This window comes from Diceros bicornis, chromosome 8, assembly GCF_020826845.1.
Source record: "Diceros bicornis minor isolate mBicDic1 chromosome 8, mDicBic1.mat.cur, whole genome shotgun sequence".
Lineage (NCBI taxonomy): Eukaryota > Metazoa > Chordata > Mammalia > Perissodactyla > Rhinocerotidae > Diceros > Diceros bicornis.
The window spans coordinates 65,072,522-65,091,715 of record NC_080747.1 but is presented as its reverse complement, the minus strand read 5'-3'; the positions used below and the strand labels follow the sequence as shown (position 1 = coordinate 65,091,715).

The 19,194-nt window shown below is 35.8% G+C and overlaps 1 protein-coding gene across 1 annotated transcript in view; it reads left to right on the top strand.

The window, feature by feature from the left end:
* ANTXR2 (ANTXR cell adhesion molecule 2) overlaps nt 1-19,194 on the top strand; it is a 140,530-nt gene that overhangs the window by 4,557 nt on the left and 116,779 nt on the right. Inside the window, exons 4-7 of the mRNA XM_058547346.1 lie at nt 13,106-13,187; nt 13,658-13,765; nt 13,894-13,962; nt 14,748-14,828. Coding sequence (XP_058403329.1) covers nt 13,106-13,187; nt 13,658-13,765; nt 13,894-13,962; nt 14,748-14,828 — 340 coding nt within the window. The remainder of the gene's footprint in view (nt 1-13,105; nt 13,188-13,657; nt 13,766-13,893; nt 13,963-14,747; nt 14,829-19,194) is intronic.

The window sequence follows — 19,194 nt, the reverse complement described above, 5'->3', positions numbered from 1 at the left end:
TTAGCATGATGCCAGACATATAGTAGACTCAGTAATTGTCACCTGCATATGTTGTGCCAGGTTCTCTGTTAGGCACTTTACATATGAGTCCTCCAGCGCTGTGAAGATGAAGTGTAGTCCCTGGTTGACAAGACTGGTACTGCTTAGACATGCACAGAATGGGTTTAAATTTTTAAACTAAATTAGAGATTCTTCCCTCTGCATTGGTTGAGTCTAATAGGGGAGAGGTTGGAATGGGCTAAAAAGGTTTCTATTTCAAGAGGCAGCATAATGTTGCAGTTAAGAGTCACTGAAACGATTTACTAGCCAAGTGGTCATGGACAAGTTACTTAACCTTTTAATGCCTCAGTTTTTTCCATCTGTATAATGATGACGATAACAATACCTACCTCATAAGATTGTTGTAAGGACTGAAGTCAATGAATGTGGAGAATGTAGGATAGAGTCTGGCACATATGTCTTCAAGAGCTGAAAGCTCCGTTGTTGTTATTATTACTATCTGGAGCTGAGGAATATGTGGTATTTTAATGATCAGAGAGGAATTATACTTACATAAAGAGATTACTGTCTTGCTTGAGAGGATTTATAATATTCCAGGAGGAATTTTAATAATGTTACTTGCAACATATTTTATATATAGTTGGTTCCTCTGTCTCTTTTTAAATAGAAACACATTCAGTTTTAACGAATTGCACTTTTTGTGGCATGTTGAGTTGGTTCGGGGTGGCTGAAAGCACACTAAGAAGGCCTGGGTTAGACCTCCAGTTTTGCCACTTACTGATTTAGAGACTTGGAGCAAATCATCTACTCAGTGTGTCACTTTTTATGTCTATAAACTGCAGCCGTAATCTGCTATGTTTTCTTAAGAGAGTTGTTGTGAAGATCAAAATAGACAATGCGTAGAAAAGAACAATCTCCATTAAAGGATATTATTTTCTGTTCTGAGTTATTTTTTTACTACTTTTATTTAATTACATCAGTAACTTCTCAAATTTCTATGGTCCTCGTATTTGGATATGAGGTCACTTTTCATCCATTACACACTTTCAAGTATGTGGAAACAATTCACATATTTAGACACAAGATCACTGAACAAATGTTTCTACAACGATTGTGGATCTTTGTTTCAAAGCCTAGAAATTGGCATTCTGCATATAAACTTTCTTGATGTCATAAATCATGCTGACAAATACATCTGAGTGCATGAGAAATGCAAAGGTTAAAGTACAACAGGTTTCACAATTTTGGTTCTATTACTCATAATTCTTCAATACCTTGGTAAATATGAGAAGTACCTCTTTCATGTTTCTCAGAGTGTTGCTAAATGTTTTCAGTAGAGATGAAGCAAGATTAGAAGGCAGTTAAGTCCTCATGGCAGGGCCATGTCTTCTGTTAGGGTTTCAGTATGGTGTCTGGTTCTATGTAAATGCATGAGTAGAATAATAAACATGGCAAGAAATGATCAGTTATACATTTTTATGTACTCATCATTTAAAAACTTTATTCTTTTAAATATTTCAATTTGAAATACTCTCTTCTTTTCTCTTGGCCCCGTGATTTTTATCTTCCATATACCTATCAGTCCTTTCATCCACCACCTACCTACCTGCTTGCCTACCTCATATACAATGTATTGAGCATTGTGGGCTCTGGGAGTAACACAAAGATGAATAATCTAGTGTGTTTGAGAGTAGGGGGTGTACACATATGCATAAATATCTCCGGGCTATATTATAGGATCAGGTAAGAGGAAAGTGATGAGTGTTGTTTCAATATGGAAATATCTAGCCTCTCAATATTAGAGAATTTGAATCAAGAATAATTTTGAAGGATATGTTTAGTTATTATGTTGCATAATTGGGGATAGTGAATTATGCCCTGTTCTGTTCAATATAATCTTAATGATGTAAAAGTGATGTACTTGAAAACATTTAATGAATAATTATGATGTGCTAGGCAGTGTGCAAAATGCTTTCCATTCATTACCTCATTTAATCCTCATATCAACTCCATGTAATACATACTATTATTATCTCAACTTTACAAATGAGGAAACTGAAGCTAGGGAAGGTAATGTAGCTTGTCCAAGGACACACAATTAATAAGTGGCGAGCAATATATTAGCAAGAACAGTCAAAGTATAAAGTAGATCATGCCACTCTCACGCTTAATCTAATGGCTTAGAACAGAACGCACATGTCTCCCAACTGCCTAAAAGCCCTACCTGATTGCCTGCCTCACTCAGTCCTCTCCTGCAACATCATGTGCCACAGTCTAACCCACTGGCCTTCTTTCCATTCCCTGAATAGGCCAAGCTTGTTTCCACATTAGGAACTTTGCTCTTATTCTGCCCCAGGTCTTCCCCTGGCTAGCTCATTCTTGTCATTTAGGCCTCATCCCACACATCACCTCCTCTGAGAGGCCTTACCTGGTCATCAAGTCTAAAGGAAACATTGCCTGCCCCTCCTCCCCAGTAATCTCTCACAATACTCTATTTGGTTATCACTTTTTGAAATTGTTCTGTTAATTAATCAATTTATTTTTATCTCCATGACCCTAATGTAAACTGCATAAGAGCGGAGGGGTCTCCTTTGTCTTGTTCACCCCTGTATCCAACACCGAGAACAGAGCCTGGCACACAGTAGATGCTCAATAAATATTTGTTGAGTGAATGATTGAGTTGATCTGACTCTATTAACTGCTATCAGATATTTTCTCTCTTTGAGAAATGATAAATGATAACACTTTTGCAATTTTCTCATTGCTACTTTTATAGATTGGTTATAAACATTTCCACCTCTCTTGTCAATATATTTGTCCCCAAATTGGAAAAAATCATATAATTGTTTGACCTGAGCACAGTAATCAATTACCTAGGAAAAAATATTCCTTAGGCAAACTTGTATGAAATTAAAGAGAAATCATTTGATTAAGTTTAGATAATATATGCATTTCTATTATTTGAAAGGATTTGTTCTAATTCCTTAAAATCTGAATTAAAAATTTACTTGTGATAAAATAGTCCTTTGTAAGAGTTGGTAACTTATAAATTGGTTCAGTCAGGGGCCGGCCCAGTGATTAAGGTCAAGTTCTCTCCTTCTGTGGCCTGGGGTTCACAGTTTTGGATACCGGGTGCAGACCCATGCACCGCTCATTAAGCCGTGCTCTGGTGGCATCCCACATACAAAATAGAGGAAGATTGGCACAGATATTAGCTCAGGGACAATCTTGCTCAAGCAAAAAGAGGAAGATTGGCAATAGATGTTAGCTCAGGGCCAATCCTCCTCACCAAAAAAAAAAAAAAATTGGTTCATTCATTTTGCAGAGAAATTGGTCAGTATCTGTAAAAATGTAGAAGGTTTCTATCAGCAATTCTACTTTCAGGACTATGTCCTACTGAAATACTAGCACCAGTGTACAAAGATAGGTGCGTGCAAAATTAGACACTATAGCCTTGTTCATAATAGTGAAAATTGTATTCAATCTAAATGCTCATCAATTGATGATAGTACAATTAAATTAGAATATATACATAGAATGGGATACTATACAATCATTAAAAGAATTATAAAATCCATATATATTGACATGAAAATATATCTAAGATATATTAATTGAGAAAAACAAGTTGCAGAACTCTCTGTTAAGTATGATTTTATTTTTGTAAAATAAAGACAAAAAAATCTTTATTTTTATGGTGGATGTGTGTGTGATCATAAATGCATGGAAAAAGTCTGGAAGATATGCAACAAACTGCTAAAAATGATACTATCTTAGCAGTGAGAGTCAAGGTGGGGAGAGCCTTCATATTTTTAATTTCCATACATCTAAGGTATTCAGTTTTATGTCAATGTTAATGTAATTATTTGTAAAAAATTAAACAAATGTGTAAATTAAAAAGAAATGTTACTGACTTCTTCTGTAGCCAGAGGTAGCTGTCTTGGAATCAGAATGAAATTCTGGGGTTGGAAAGAGTAAGCATTAGGAATAGAACATATCCAACTGTTACCTTGAAGGTCCTGAAGGCTCCTTGTTAAAATGAGAACACCAGGTTTGGACCTTGGGTCAAATAGACGTAGGAGCTATATACTAGCTGTGTGACCTTGGACAAGTTACTTCACCCCTTGCTGTTCAATTCCCATGCCCCTTAAAAGGAGCTAATCATTCCTACCATATAACAACTTTGGGACAATTAAATGGGTATAATGCATAAGAAGGCCTAATTGATGACAGGGTGGGAAGGAGACTAAGGTTGAAATGGGATCTGGAGGTTATCAGTGTACGTCGTCATCATCATTTTCATCATGTGCCAGGACTCTAATAGAAGTTTAGAGAAGTCAGGTGACTTTGCTCAAAGTGACACAGCTAAGTAGTTAGAGCCAGGATTCATGCCCAGGTCTAACTCCTGAGTATGAGCACTTAACCACTGCATTGCCTCAGTCTCTCTGTTCCTCCTTCTGCAGTTTTCACAGTTAGTCAGAATTTGTCATAGTTCAAAGACATGTTCATCCTCTAAATTTACTCTGTTCTCTTACAAACCAGTGATGTGGTGAGAGGAAGTAACTATAGTTTTATTGTATTTTTTATTCTATTAGGGACGTAATTATCCTGTTTAGAAAAGTCAGCATTGGCCACACATTGTGCTAATCCTGAGAGGTCCCGGCATGGCAGCAGCTCAGATTCTAGTGATGGATATGTTAATAGTTACTTTCAATGAAGTCCCACATCTGCTTTATGAGTATGTTCTAGAAAATTAAATACATTATTACTCGTGCCTGGGAGACAAACCTGGCACACTGAAGTGCTAAAAGACAGAGGTCAATTTCTCCTGGCTCAGTCAGGCATTCAATGGGGAAATGGAGTAAAAATATACAAAATGCAGCAGGTATGGACTTCAGGTGTGATCTGTGTACCACACTTTGGTAAGTGTAGTCTAAACTGGAGAAAATTTTTTCACAAAACCCAGATTGTGCAGAGCATTTTGTAAGCAGATAGTTTTGAATCCAGGACCACTACCTGGGATTTGTTGGTCTGGACTCTGGACCACAGAGATCTTGGCATATGTTGGTCTTAGAGTGACATGTTAAATAAACAATAAGCAAGTTTTTATATAAAGTACAATAAGAGATAGCCAAACCTGTTAGTTCCTAAGATAATAGAATATATTAGCAATGGTTGTGTTTAGAAAATAATCTTTCACGCTTTTGAAACCTTTACAAAATTTTTAAGTTGAGGAGCTAGTAGAAAACAATTATTTTTTTGAAATTTATCCTTCATGCTGTATGTAGTATAGCAGTATATAATAACAAAAGTAAATAATTAGAGTGGGTATATTTGAACCAATGAACAGATTTCCCCTCATATAATTTTTTCTAATTTGGTCAATCTGGCTAATATTGTGGTTTATTAATGGAAGGAGACAATAAAAGTAGTAGATAAAGTTCATTGAGCACTAACTATGTATCAGACATTTTGCTAAATGCTTTATATGCCATAGCTCAGGTAAAGTATTGTACTAAGTGGATTATAAATCAATTAGTAATTTTGTGTAGACATAAATAAGATCTTGAGAACATTGTTTAGTTTCATATTCTACTGAATCTACTAAGTTTTACCTTCTAAAAGAAACATTTAATTATATTATGTAAATGGCTAATCATTATACGATCCTTGTGTATTGCTACATTTTGTTTGCAGTTACTGTTTATTTCAAGGACTAACGATCTGGCTAATAATCTCTTGAAGAACAGAATTGGCCTATGATAGAAATACTTATAACATTGATGGGCTTATGCAATTATCTAAATTGATATTTGGTAGCATAGATGTATGAAGCTTTTAGCTTTTGTGATAGATTGTTCTTCTGTGGCCTCCAATATATATATATATGTACAATATATACACATATATACAATATATACACAAATTCATATATACAATATATACATATATAATACAATATATGTGTATATATAATTATATATGTAATATGTGTATTATATATAAAATAAATATATATATTTAAATATATAATTTTAAAAATCTGGGCTGGGCCTATGGCTTACTTTAACCAATAGAATGCAACAGACATAAATATGAAACTGTACCAGTTCCAGCCCTAAGCCTTAATAAAGCACGGGAGTTTCCTTTTTTGTGCTCTTGGTAGCCAGCTGCCATATAAAAACTCTGACTACCCGAGATCACCACGGTAGGAGGAAACTCAACCTAGCCATGTGGAGAAGCCATGTGGAGGAGAATGAAGACTCGGGTCAACAGTCCTAGCTGAGCTCCTAGGCAATAGCCAGCATGAACACCAGTACCAACTTGCCAACCATGTGGGTGAGGTTGTTTCAATACTTCTAGCCCTTCCAACTTCCCACCTGACAACATGTGAAGCATAAGAAATGCCCATTCAGTGAACATTATCATGAGAAACAATAAATTGTGTTTACACCACTAATTTCGGGTAGTTTATTATGCAGCAATAGATAACCAAAATAGAAATTGTGACTAGGGTGGGAGCTAAATGACCTTAAGGAGATTATAGTAAAGACTGGAAGGGCAGTGAGCAAATTGTTACTGGAAGCTGAAGCAGAGATGACCATTGTATGTAGTGGTGGAAAGTTTGTTGGTCATGTGGAAATTGGAAAATGTACATAATGAGCTTGTGGATATAGCTAAGGAGATTTCCAGGAAGAATGTTGAAGATGTCAGTTGGCTTGTTTCAGCTACATGATGGCATATGAAAGGCATGAGATGAGATAAAGGAGGAACTTTTCAGTTTTTAAACAAGATTTAGAAGAAATATAAAGAGCCAGGATTTGATGGGTTTGAAAACAAAACTCTTTCTCGTCCCATCTTCCTTGGCAAAATACGCCCCCAGTTTAAGAAATGCCCTTAGATCAATGATCAAACCCAGATTTCTGCCTGTGAAATGTGGCACCAGAGGAAAACTTAGAGAAGGGTGCAAAGATCTTTTGTTATGACTTCAGGAAGATTTAAGATAATGTCTTGTAGACCCTCTCATCTAGGCAAAAAGGCTTATGAGAATCTAAAAGATGTGCCTCCTACACACTCTCAGATAAACATAAGGCTTCTAAGAATCTTTTGGGTATGTGTCTCACCTGACTCACAGCCTAAAGTAGAGAGGAGCTTCTTTCAAAGAAATTTTGTGCATATGGCTTTTGTCCAACAGAGTGGCTCTTATTTGATACATAAGAATCTCACAAAATCTTTTTTACAAGATAAGAGTTTTTATTCCTGTTTTGCAGATAAGAAAACAGCAACTCAGATCCCCAGCAAGTAATGTAGGAACTTCGATGGGAAACACTGTGATTCCCAAGTCTTAACCCTTGCCTCCCCCATACTGCTCTGAGGACTGAATGTTGGCTGAACCCTGGCTTAGCTCCTGGGGTAGAGGAGGAGTTGAGGAAGATGCTCTTGTTTGGTTCCATCTCTTCTTGTGTCTGAGTGTTCTGGCAGGTGCTGGGCCACATTTGTCAATGGAATCTGAGGACTTTGTTCTTATTTTTTTATTTTTATTTTTTTGTGTGAGGAAGATCAGCCCTGAGCTAACATCCATGCCAATCTTCCTCTTTTTGCTGAGGAAGACTGGCCCTGAGCTAACGTCTGTGCCCATCTTCCTCCACTTTATGTGGGACGCTGCCACAGCATGGCCTCCCAAACGGTGCGTCGGTGCGTGCTCGGGATCCAAACCCAGGCTACCAGCAGCGGAGCGCGCACTTAAGCCCTATGCCACGGGGCCGGCCCCTTATTTTTTTATTTTATTGAGGTCACATTGGTTTATAACATTGTGTAAATTTCAGGTGTACGTCGATATATTTTGGCTTCTGTATAGACTGCATTGTGTTCACCACCAAAAGTCTAGTTTCCGTTTGTCACCATAGATATGTGCCCTGTTTCCCCTTTCATCCTCTCCCTTCCTCTTCCCCTCTGGTAAACACCAATCTGTTCTCCATATCTATGTATTTGTTTGTTTATCTTGCACATATGAGTAAAATCATATGGTATTTGTCTTTCTCTGACTTATTTTGCTTAGCATAATACCCTCAAGGTCTATCCACGTTGTCACAATTGGCACAGTTTCATCTTTTTAATGGCTGAGTAGTGTTCCATTGTGTATCTCTATGTGTGTGTGCGTGTGTGTGTGTGTGTGTGTATGTGTGTATACCACGTCTTCTTATTCTATTCATCTGTTGATGGGTACTTTTGCTTCCAAGTCTTGGCTATAGTGAATATTGCTGCAATGAACATAGGGGTGCATATATCTTTTCGAATTAGTGTTTTCACGTTCTTTGGATAAATACCCAGAAGTGTAATAGCTGCATGATATGGTATTTCTATTTTTAATTTTTTGAGAAATCTTCATACTGTTTTCCATAGTAGTTGCACCAGTTTGTATTCCTACCAGCAGTGTACAAGGGTTCCCTTTTCTCCACATCCTCTCCAACACTTATTTCTTATCTTTTTAATAATAGCCATTCTGATGGGTGTGCGGTGATATCTCATTGTGGTTTTGATTTGCATTTCCCTAATAATTAGTGATATTGAACATCTTTTCATGTGCCTGTTGGCCATCTGTATACCTTCTTTGGAAAAATGTCTGTTCATATCCTCTGCCCATTTTTTGATCAGATTGTTCATTTTTTTATTGTTGAGTTGTATGAGTTCTTTATGTATTGTATTTTAGAGTTTTAAAGATTATCCTAGTTACTCAGAAACTCCTTCAATAGAAGGACTGGAAAAACAGATAAGGTAAAGAGCATTCCAACAACATGGAAAGGTTTTTAAATTAGATTAGATCGGAAGTTCTTAATTCTGGCTGCACATTAGAATACTCTAGGGAGTTTCCAAAAAATACCCTGACCCCATCACAAACCAAGTAATTAGATCTCTTCAGTGAGAGCCCGGAAGAGATTTTTTAAAACACCCTTGAGGCGATTCCAGTCTGCAGCCAGGCTGGAGAACTACACTGTAGCTGTAGAGACGTGTGTGAGAGTAGCCACCGGACTATGTGTTAGTCATTCTCATATCACCGTATAGAATCACAGTGTCTACATGTGGTAGGTGCTCATCATATATGTGTAGATTGATTGAAATCTAGAAAGAGCTTTGAAATCTGGAAAGTTAAGATGATGTGCATTGGAAAGTTCAAGTACTATACGGATACATTGTATAAACATGCATCCTTAGTCAGAAGCAGAAGGAACTTAATTATGTTATTTGGGCAAGTCAGAATTCTCTGCCAACCATTTTATTACGCTAGCTACTATTTATAAAAATTTCTTCTTTTTTTTTGTGAGGGAGATCAGCCCTGAGCTAACATCCGTGCTAATCCTCCTCTTTTTTTGCTGAGGAAGACCGGCTCTGAGCTAACATCTATTGCCAATCCTCCTCCTTTTTTTCCCCAAAGCCCCCCAGTAGATAGTTGTATGTCATAGTTGCACATCCTTCTAGTTGCTGTATGTGGGACACGGCCTCAGCATGGCCGGAGAAGCAGTGCATCGGTGCGCTCCCGGGATCTGAACCCAGGCCGCCAGTAGCGGAGCGTGCGCACTTAACCGCTAAGCCACCCGGCCGGCCCTAAAAATTTCTTTACTTTAGTTATGACGTCATGTACATCTTCCACAATCCAAAGTATTGCATGGATGGAGATAAGTCATTGATATGGCATAGTGGATGGCAGTTGTAGTTGCTATGTTTTCTTCCCTTCCCTTCCCTTCTCTTGTCTTCTTATCCTTTCCTTTTCCTTTCTTTTCCTTTCCCTACTTGGCAGAGAAAAATTTGAGAGATATTTAGAGCTGAAAGTGTTCATTTTATAGATTAAAAAAATGTCAGTGTGTTTTTGCCTTCTCTCTCTCTCTCTTCAAACAATACAATTATATAGTAAGGGAGAAAGAGTAGATTATAGAATTTGGTCCTCTGATTCTCAACAACAACAAAAAAGAATCGGAGGTTTAATATCCCATTTTATTTGTTTGGATTCTACCTCTTTTCCAAAAAGTATTCGAAGCTGTACAGAACATAATAACATTGCAGAAAATTAATAACATATAAAAAGAAAAGCTAAGATCTTGGAAAAGAGGAAGTAGCAACAGGATAACCATAGGAACTCTGCAGAATTTTGTGAATGAGGAAGAAATTTGCTGTGGGCTTCCCAATAGTGAGGGCAAGAAACAGTTTACATAGTTGTAGTTAGCAGAAAGGAGGAAGTGTATAGCGATTACTCAGGGATGACAAGAAACTTCTGCCATAAGACCTTATAGGGGACATTGTGTGTCATGACAGCAGCACCCTTGACGACGGCTTCACCACAAATACCAAGTAGTTTCGATATTGCTATTCCTTGTAGTTGAAGACATAACATTCAAGCCAAACTCACTGAGGTTGATCTTCTAAGATGATGTTGGATTTGTCCTGGTCTTTATAACATGAACATTTTTTCTTCTTTTATTTTATCATTTTCCCCCTTGCTTTCCTTTAGAGTTTTCTTTAAGTCACAGTATAGATGAACAAGTTCTGTTTTTAACCTACTACATCCTTTTGTCTTCCTCCAGTTAACTGTTTAATAATAGAGAAATTTAGAACTTATTTTTAGTTGCTTAGGATCTTTCGAAGGCCTGTCCTTTGAAGAATCTGTCCTGTCTTGTTTTAGTTTCTATTTTCCATAAAGTGACACTTGTTGATGGAGGAGAGGCTGACAGACTGTGTAGTTATGCTGGAAGGAGACAAGACCAGGACTCACGTGTGTTGATGTTATTGGCTGTGGGCAAGGAACACTTTTCCATCTATGACTATGCAGCTGCAAAAGTAATGATGGGATTCAGTGCAGCTTACAACATTATGGTGGCAGGTATGAGTATGGAAAGCTAGAGGTGCTCTGCTTCTTCCAATGAAATAAACTAGCAGAGACCTACCTGCCCAAAAGACTCTGAATCCCACATTTGGCAAGTTTCTTCAGCTTAGAGTCTTCTGCTGGTGTTGACTGGTCCTCAGTAATAATGAGCTGAATCTGAACTGAATGGAGAAGGTGATTTTTACCATGCAAAATCTATTTGTGTAAACTTGAATTTCAGTTGTCTTTTTCATTTCTCTTTTGGCAGCAAACACTAATGCTTGAGGACATGCTGCCACTCATTTCTGGAAAGCACCAAATATTTGGTTTTTATCTGTATTCAGACAGAATCAGTTTCAAGTTGTTTCTGTAGATACTAGACATAAATATTTAGATAAAACAAGCTTATAAATTATGTAATTTACTCCATCATCTGTGGAATTATGAATTTTTTTCCTGTGGTAGATTGAAAAATTTATTAAACATTTACTTTGCAAAAGGCATTATGATAAGTATTAAGTGCAGAGTAGGGGGATATATTATAAATAATAGGTATGGTGATAGCCCACTGTAAACTTCCAGTCTAGTTGAGAAGTGAAAATATTAAATTAAATTACATTAGTTAAATTATTTTAAAGTAGAATGTTTTTAAGAGATGAAATTATTCACTGTAGTAAAAGTTGAACATAGATATATCTGGGGCATCTTAGAAAAAAGACTATAATGAAGTTAGATATAGGTTCAGAATAGGGGGGTTTTAAACCAAGTACTAAAAGAAACAATCAACATGGTGCTAGAGATGACTGAATCAGGAAAGGGAAAGACTAGGATCATACTTTGAAAGTTGTCTTGTGTTTTCTGGAAACTCCTTGAGTTGGAGAACTTCTCTGATAACTATTTTCATTACAATATTAAAATATAATCAATAAGTTACTTTTAAAATGTGAGTGAGGCTCTGGTGAATGACTCATTTATTTCAAGTGTTTGAAACACAACACTGGAGCATGACAAATTTTTTTACTATTTTTGACATATATTTTAATAGTGTATGATATATACATATATGTGTGTATGTGTATGTGTATATATATATATATATATAATTTTGCGTTTGACTCCAGTAAGTTCCTTGATGTTCAAATGATATACTTGTATATAATTAATCTCCTTTCATCTAGCATCCTCAGTAGTGTGAGTGCTCTTCATGTTTTATTTAAAGCATTATACTTCAGTTTACCATTTCAAGACTTTTTTATTTTGAAAGGTATTTTTCTTTGTTTCTGTTTAAAAACTAAAATTCTGAAAACAATATATTAAGAAGATCTCTCTTCTGATCTTTTAAATTTGAAATTTTAAAAAGAAGTTTTAAGTTTATTTTGGATTGTTTTTGCAACATTATTGTATTTCTCTCTTAAGATTCTTGTGGTTTCTTTATTTTTAAAGGGGTCACTGGAACCTATATTAAAAACAGTGAAAAATGGGTCTTTTCTTACTCAAACACACAAAATATCTCAATATTGTAGTCATACTTCATTTAGACATATCCCACTGGGACAACTAATTAGTCATGATGAAAAAGATTATTCTATAATTTTTCATCTTTTTCATTCATATTGCCTCTCTCAAGAATCCATTATCATCCATCCATCCATTTCTTTTATTTGTTCATCAAATATGTAGTAAGTACCTACAACATTCAAGAGAATGAGCTGGTGTCTGGATGAGTGAGAAGATGCTCAAAAATAACTAGATCATGAGACTCATGACTTTGGGGGAATAACTGTTAATTTCTGTCAGTAAAGACTAAGTAGTGCTTTAGGAATTTGCAGATAACAAAGAAAATTTCCAACATGTAAGGAGGTGCGGTGAGTGCTTCAGAAATACTTTTTCACTTAAGCTGACCTGCTCAACCCGTGGGTTTTTTTGGATGAAGGAAAATGTTTTACTTAGCACTTAGTAAAACAAATACGATTAAAGGTATCTGTTCTCAGCTCAAAACACCTAGAATATGCTTAGATTTTTAAAGACATTTCACACTGTTAGTACTTTTTTTTGTAGTTAAAATACAGATGTTATTAAATATTCATTAAAATGACAAAAAGTATGTGGAGCTATCTACCCTCAAAATCCATGTTCTTTCCTTCTTACTGAAGAAACCTTAGTTGTAATACTATCATGTTTTTTGAGAATTGCTTATTGTGATCTTTGCTCATTTTTCTTTTGTTTAATATTATAATACATTATTTTCAGAGGCAAAATCAGTAAAGGCTTGGAGGATTTAAAAAGTGTTAGTCCAGTAGGAGAGACATACATCCATGAAGGACTAAAGCTAGTAAGTTCTTTTACATTTATGATTATGGGAGAGAATGTTTTCTTATTCTGTAATGAAATAAATTATAACTCTCTAGTAAAACTCCTAGACCCCATTACATGTTTATCTTCAAAATTTTTTTTTAATGCTTTTAGTGTTTCTAGGGATAAGACTGATAGAAAACATTATTTACTGTGGTGATAAGAAAAGTTCGTATGGCATTTTGCCTTTTAAGGAATTTTTCATTTTCTCTGTGCTTATATTCAGACTAATCAACCAAAGCTAAAAATCTATATCATTTAAACCCAGTGGTAACTACTCTATAATGTGAATATATGCATATTTCAAATGAAATAGTTAACAGAAAACTGTGTTTTAAAAGCCAGTCCATAATATTTTGATTTTATCAGACTTCAAATTCAGCTTGATGGAACATGCGGGTTAAAAGTTAAGATTAAATTGTGAGTTGGATAATTATTCTTCATTTTCAGGCAAATGAACAAATTCAGAAAGCAGGAGGCTTAAAAACCTCCAGTATCATAATTGCTTTGACAGATGGTAAGTTGGACGGTCTGGTGCCATCATATGCAGAGAAAGAGGTGAGTATCGAACTGAAACTCTTCTTTACACCCCGGTGTACTTTGCTGTGTATCTCTGCATGTATAGCCTGATATTTGAATAATTCACCCCTCTCTCTTTCTTTTTCTCTCTCCCCCAATCTCCATAGGCAAAGTTATCCAGGTCACTTGGGGCTAGAGTTTATTGTGTTGGTGTCCTTGACTTTGAACAAGCTCAGGTGAGCACAGCAGGTCTGCAAACTTTAAATCACATAATTGTCTTAGGGATAGTTTATCAACTTGTTTTCACTGATGACTTATTATGACACTAATCAATTGTTAAAGATTTTCTATAAAAATGGCTGTATGTCTCGAGCCCTACGTTAATAATGTCTGATTTGAAAGGTGTCATTACTGAAAACAAAACTTGAAATTTCTTGAACACTTACTTGGTTTGGAGACACTAATATAGGACAAACATTTGGATTAAAATAATGTGAATACTCCTCTTCTTTAACTCAACCGACAAGATTATTATGACAGTCTTATTTAGATGTTTTAATTTGTATTTGAAACTCAACTCCTAGGAGTGCAGGGATTTGGGAATTTCATTTAGGAGAAATCTGTAATTATTTTCCTTCCAAAAACCAATTTTTTTCATGGTTTTGAGGGTTTATATATTAATTTTTTTTTTAGTCACAAAACGATCTTACATTTAAATTTTTGGTTGAGCATGACTAAGACTCCTGTGTTTTCATGACATTTACAGCCAGTAGAGCTTGGCACTGTTTTGAAATTGAAACTTGAGGCCAATGTAAAGGGGCTGTGACCGATCTTAGGTCACTTTGTTGTGATCCATTTAGAGTAACACTAAGACCGTTACCTTCAATTCCTGACAGGCTATGCGAGTGAATTAATCCTGAGGTATAAGTTTTCAGATGAACATAACTGAAATGTGATGAAGTGTATAAAGTGTTGTATGTCTCAACCACCCCTTACTTAAGTTTTCCTCCTTTTTCTAAAGCTCGAAAGAATTGCTGATTCCAAGGAACAAGTTTTCCCTGTCAAAGGTGGATTTCAAGCTCTTAAAGGAATAATTAATTCTGTGAGTATTTCTCCGGGGGCAGGAAAGCCTCATAATTTTAGATATATTTTAAACTGTAAGAAGTAATCTTGATATCCAGTTCAGGTGGCCATTATCTTGAAGAAAGGGATTAAGAAGGAAGTTGCTTTGGTATTGTGAATACAGTATAATTCTAAAGATCAGAATTTTGTTTGTAAGTGAGATTTAGTGTTACTTCTTGCACACTGAGCTCCGTGAGGCTGGGTTTGTGATTTCAAGTTTAAGATTTTCATAAACAATCTCAGACACTTTCATCCTTTGAGCATGGAGTTCCTCACTGTCTTGATATCTTGAAAGTTTTATAGGTGTTATAAGAGAAGTATAAAATAAAAATTTGGATTGGAATGTGTGATTACTGTCTCCTCCAAATATGGTATTTCTTAGTGATTAGTCAGGCAACTTGAACCAGCGGCTGAGTGTTTGACTGCTGTTCTTGTTCTTTCCATTTTAATGATTAATAGTTTCACTGGAGCTCGTAGTATTTCTGTTTGGAATTCAGTTGAGCTGTCTCTGGTGATCATTAGAATCTGAGCTAGCCTAAACAGGGCACGGAGAAGTGGAGTGATGAGATGCAAAGCAAACTCCTGGGGTTTATGTTTCATTTTACTGCCTTTTGCTAGAAGCGCTAGGAACAGTTGCTATTAAGTATTTATGATATTTTGGTAAACACCATCCTAAAATGGAAGTGAATAATATATATTCTCTAAGCCAAAGCTTTTCCTTTAATCTTTAGGTGTTTATTGAAGGAAAAAAAAAAATCCAGTTTCTTCTGACATTTGGTTCTAGCATTTAAAATTTCTCTTTAAAGATTGTGTTTTTCAGAAACACAGAATGAGATTTATTAAGTTTGTTTTTAGTAGCATGTAGGTTTTTTCCCCTAATTAATGTGGAGCTTTTCAGAGAAAACTTAGAATTTGGTTCTATCACTTATCATTACTTCTAGTGGACAGGCCAAATAGAAATACAGAATGGAACAGAGATTCAATTATTTAGAAGTTTACATATATTATTGTGTTTAGTTTTTACGAAGAAAATTGCAATGTAAAAATTAGTAAACATTTTTATAGCTGGATTCAAGATAACTACTCTAACTGTGGTTTGTTTTAAAATATAGAAAAATGAATGGACAATGCAAAAGAGAGGGTAATTTGACCTTATAAATAAACCAATCAGTGGATTATATTTCAAATAGAATTTTATTGTGCTTGGGAATTTGTAATTATTTTTATAATTATACTGGGAAGGAGAAAAGACCTCTCTGGGTTATTCTGTTTGGAATTTTCTTTTTCTGTTTATAAAAAGTTTAATTCAAAATTCTCCAGGTGACTAGTTGGCTTTTCAAAAACTCTCTTTTTATGGGTTATGACTATAGATTTCTTCTTCAAGAAATTTGTAGTTGACTACCAGAGGAGATAAAGGTGGTATTGTTTTATTATATTTATTCACTAAACTTCATATTTTTATTTGTATTAGGGAAACTGTAGAATGGAATTTCTAGCTACAGTTTTTCTTGCCTGAAGTTCTTGGTGGACTTCAGCTTGAGTAAGTTATATTGAAAGATTTAGCATGAAATTAGACAGATTTTGTTATTTTAGCTAGAAATATCAAAGAAAGCCTCTTGAGTTTCATCTGGAGGGGGCTGATGATTATAGCTTTCGTCTCAATATAGTTAAACTTCAGCTATTTTGTCACAAAAGGACGAGGAAATTATCCTCAGGGAAGCCAGGCTCTGGGGAAACACTGGCAGTAACATGGCAGAGTTGACAGGCAGACAAACAGAGCCGGTACAACCAAAGTTGATCACTCTAATGGTTGAGGTTTTATCAACATGATGATAGCTTGGGATTTTTGCCCACTTTGTACAAATTTAAGACAATTCAAGCACTTTATCTCTCTTTAAGGCAGAGATTGCTCCACCCCTGATAATATACAAAAGCTATATACCATCTTATCTTAAAAAAATTGTTTGGTATTTAAAACAAATATAGTTTATCTGTTTCAGAGTAAGGGCAGAGAGAAGAGAATATCTCTCTATTCTTTATAATTTACCAAACTAATAGATAAAATTGTACTGTGGAATATATTCATACAAAGCTATGCAAATGGAAGAAATCAGAAAATGTTTTAAAGAAATTTGGTACTATGAAGGCAAAATAGTTGTTAAATTGATAGATCATTTATTTTTCCTGCTAGAAGTTATTTAAATACATCTGGCCTTAATTTCAGTGCATTAATTTCTTTGAACTTAATCTTTAATTGAGAAAAATTAATAATATGGTTTTCTTTGTCCTCCCTCCCCTGCCTACCAAAATCCAGAGACCTAGATGGTCTGGTCCCCTTACTGTATCAGATACCTCATTTTGATAAGACATAGTTTGTCTAGAATCAGCTTCTTCACCAGCAAGGATAGGAGCTTCCTTTTGGAGCCTTTCTTCATTGTAGTTTAAGAAAAAGGAGAAACACTGTAGTAGTTCTATCTCTTATAACTTCAAAAACAAAGGACTGAAAAAGGCCTTTGTTATGAACATTTTGCATGTTAACAATTTAATGCCTTTTCTAAAATTTATTTGATTTCAGAAAATAATTTTAACATTCTATTTTAATTTGGAGGGAAATGCATCATATCAAAATTTTAAAATTTTTATCCAGGCAAACGTGATATACAACATTTTTTGGAATATTGGCTTAACCTCCAATCTTAATTAGTGCATATGAAGGTTTAATATCTCAAGTAGGTACTGGTGAAAAACCTTTCTTCTTTTTCACCCTTCTTTTCCCATTATCTAATTTATTCTTTCATTCACTTATTTTTTGAGCTCTTCCTTTGCTTAGGGTATTGTGTTAAGCTTGGAAGAGGGGACACAAATAACACAAATTCTCTGTTCTAAAGGGAATTGAAAATAATGGTGATTTGAGGTTTGGAATATGGTAGTCCCCTGCAAGAATTACAAAGTGGGGGGATTTGGAGGAGGGAAATTTCAGTGAGTCACCCTATGTGATGCAATTTGTGTTAATAAAGAACCCTATAATGCAATTTGTGTTAAAATGTCAATATGGCTAGAGTCAAGTTGACAGAAGGATGGAGTAAATTTCGTTATGTGAAGTCATGGAAGGCTTTTTGTGGTGGGATTTGAACTGGGCTCTGACACTTGGGGTAGATTTAGTTAGAAACAGGGAACAGGACTCTAGGAACAGCCTGGGCTGAGTGGCTGAGGCACAGGAGAGAGTGTGGCTTGGCTTGGATTAATGGAGAGATATGGGGGATAAATGTTAATAGGTTGGCTGGATTCAGATTGTGGAGACCCTCAGATGTTTGGATGGGGAATTGGTACTTATTTCATAAATAATCAGGGAACCATGGAAGATTAATTTAGAGCATGAAATTTATGATAGCAGTGAACATTTAGGAAGAATACTACTCTTATGGTAGTGGATAGGATGATTTGGAAGATGGAAAGGTGCGTTATATGTCTCTTGCAATAGTCCTTGTGAGACATGGTAAAAGGAAACCTAATATAGTGGAGACAGTATGAGATTGGGAATAGGAAGACCTGAGTGTGAGTTCCAGCTCTGCCACTGCCTAGCCATGTGAACTTGTGTATGTCCTATAACGTAATCTCTCTGAGTTTGAAAATTCTCATCAGTCAAATAAGGATAATAGTATCTATTTCATTGGATTGTTTTGTGAATTAAATGAGATAAGGATTAAGAATCATCTGCTTAGAAGAGCTGGGCTTTAAAACATTTGGTAGGAAGCTAGGAATGGCAGGAAGGTAGGACCATGCAGGATGGGGTTATTGATCCTTCTGTAGGGCAGTGCACTGAAAGAGATGGCCAGCATTCTAAATGTTCAATGACTTAGGTCTAAAAGGCAATGGCGTTGATATATGAGAGGATCAGATCTAGCAAGTGGGTCATAACAACAAGGGTTTCTAGATGGTGTAGCTACACGAAGTCAGGTATTTGGCTGTGCCTAGTTCCAAATCTTGAGGCTATGGGACTAGGACCCAGCCAACAACTGGGAAAGGAGATTCAGTATTCCCATGACAAAAGCTATGTAGAATTTCAGGACCCTGCATTCAGAAAAAAGCTACAATTCTTGTGGGGGAACTCCTAGTGCTAATTAGTGATTCAGAGTAGAAACCTAGTTGTTAAGGGGGAAACAGCATACCAAATGGACCATAGTTGCTCAGGGCTTATTTCAGGCACTGGGATTCTAGGTCTTTCACAATAAAACTAGGTCAAGGACCTCGAGGGAAGCACCTAATAAACTCTCTGTTCTGGTCGGAATCATGTCAGGAACAGGGTGGGGCTGAACCTCTGGGTATAAAACCGTTTTCTCTTGCCG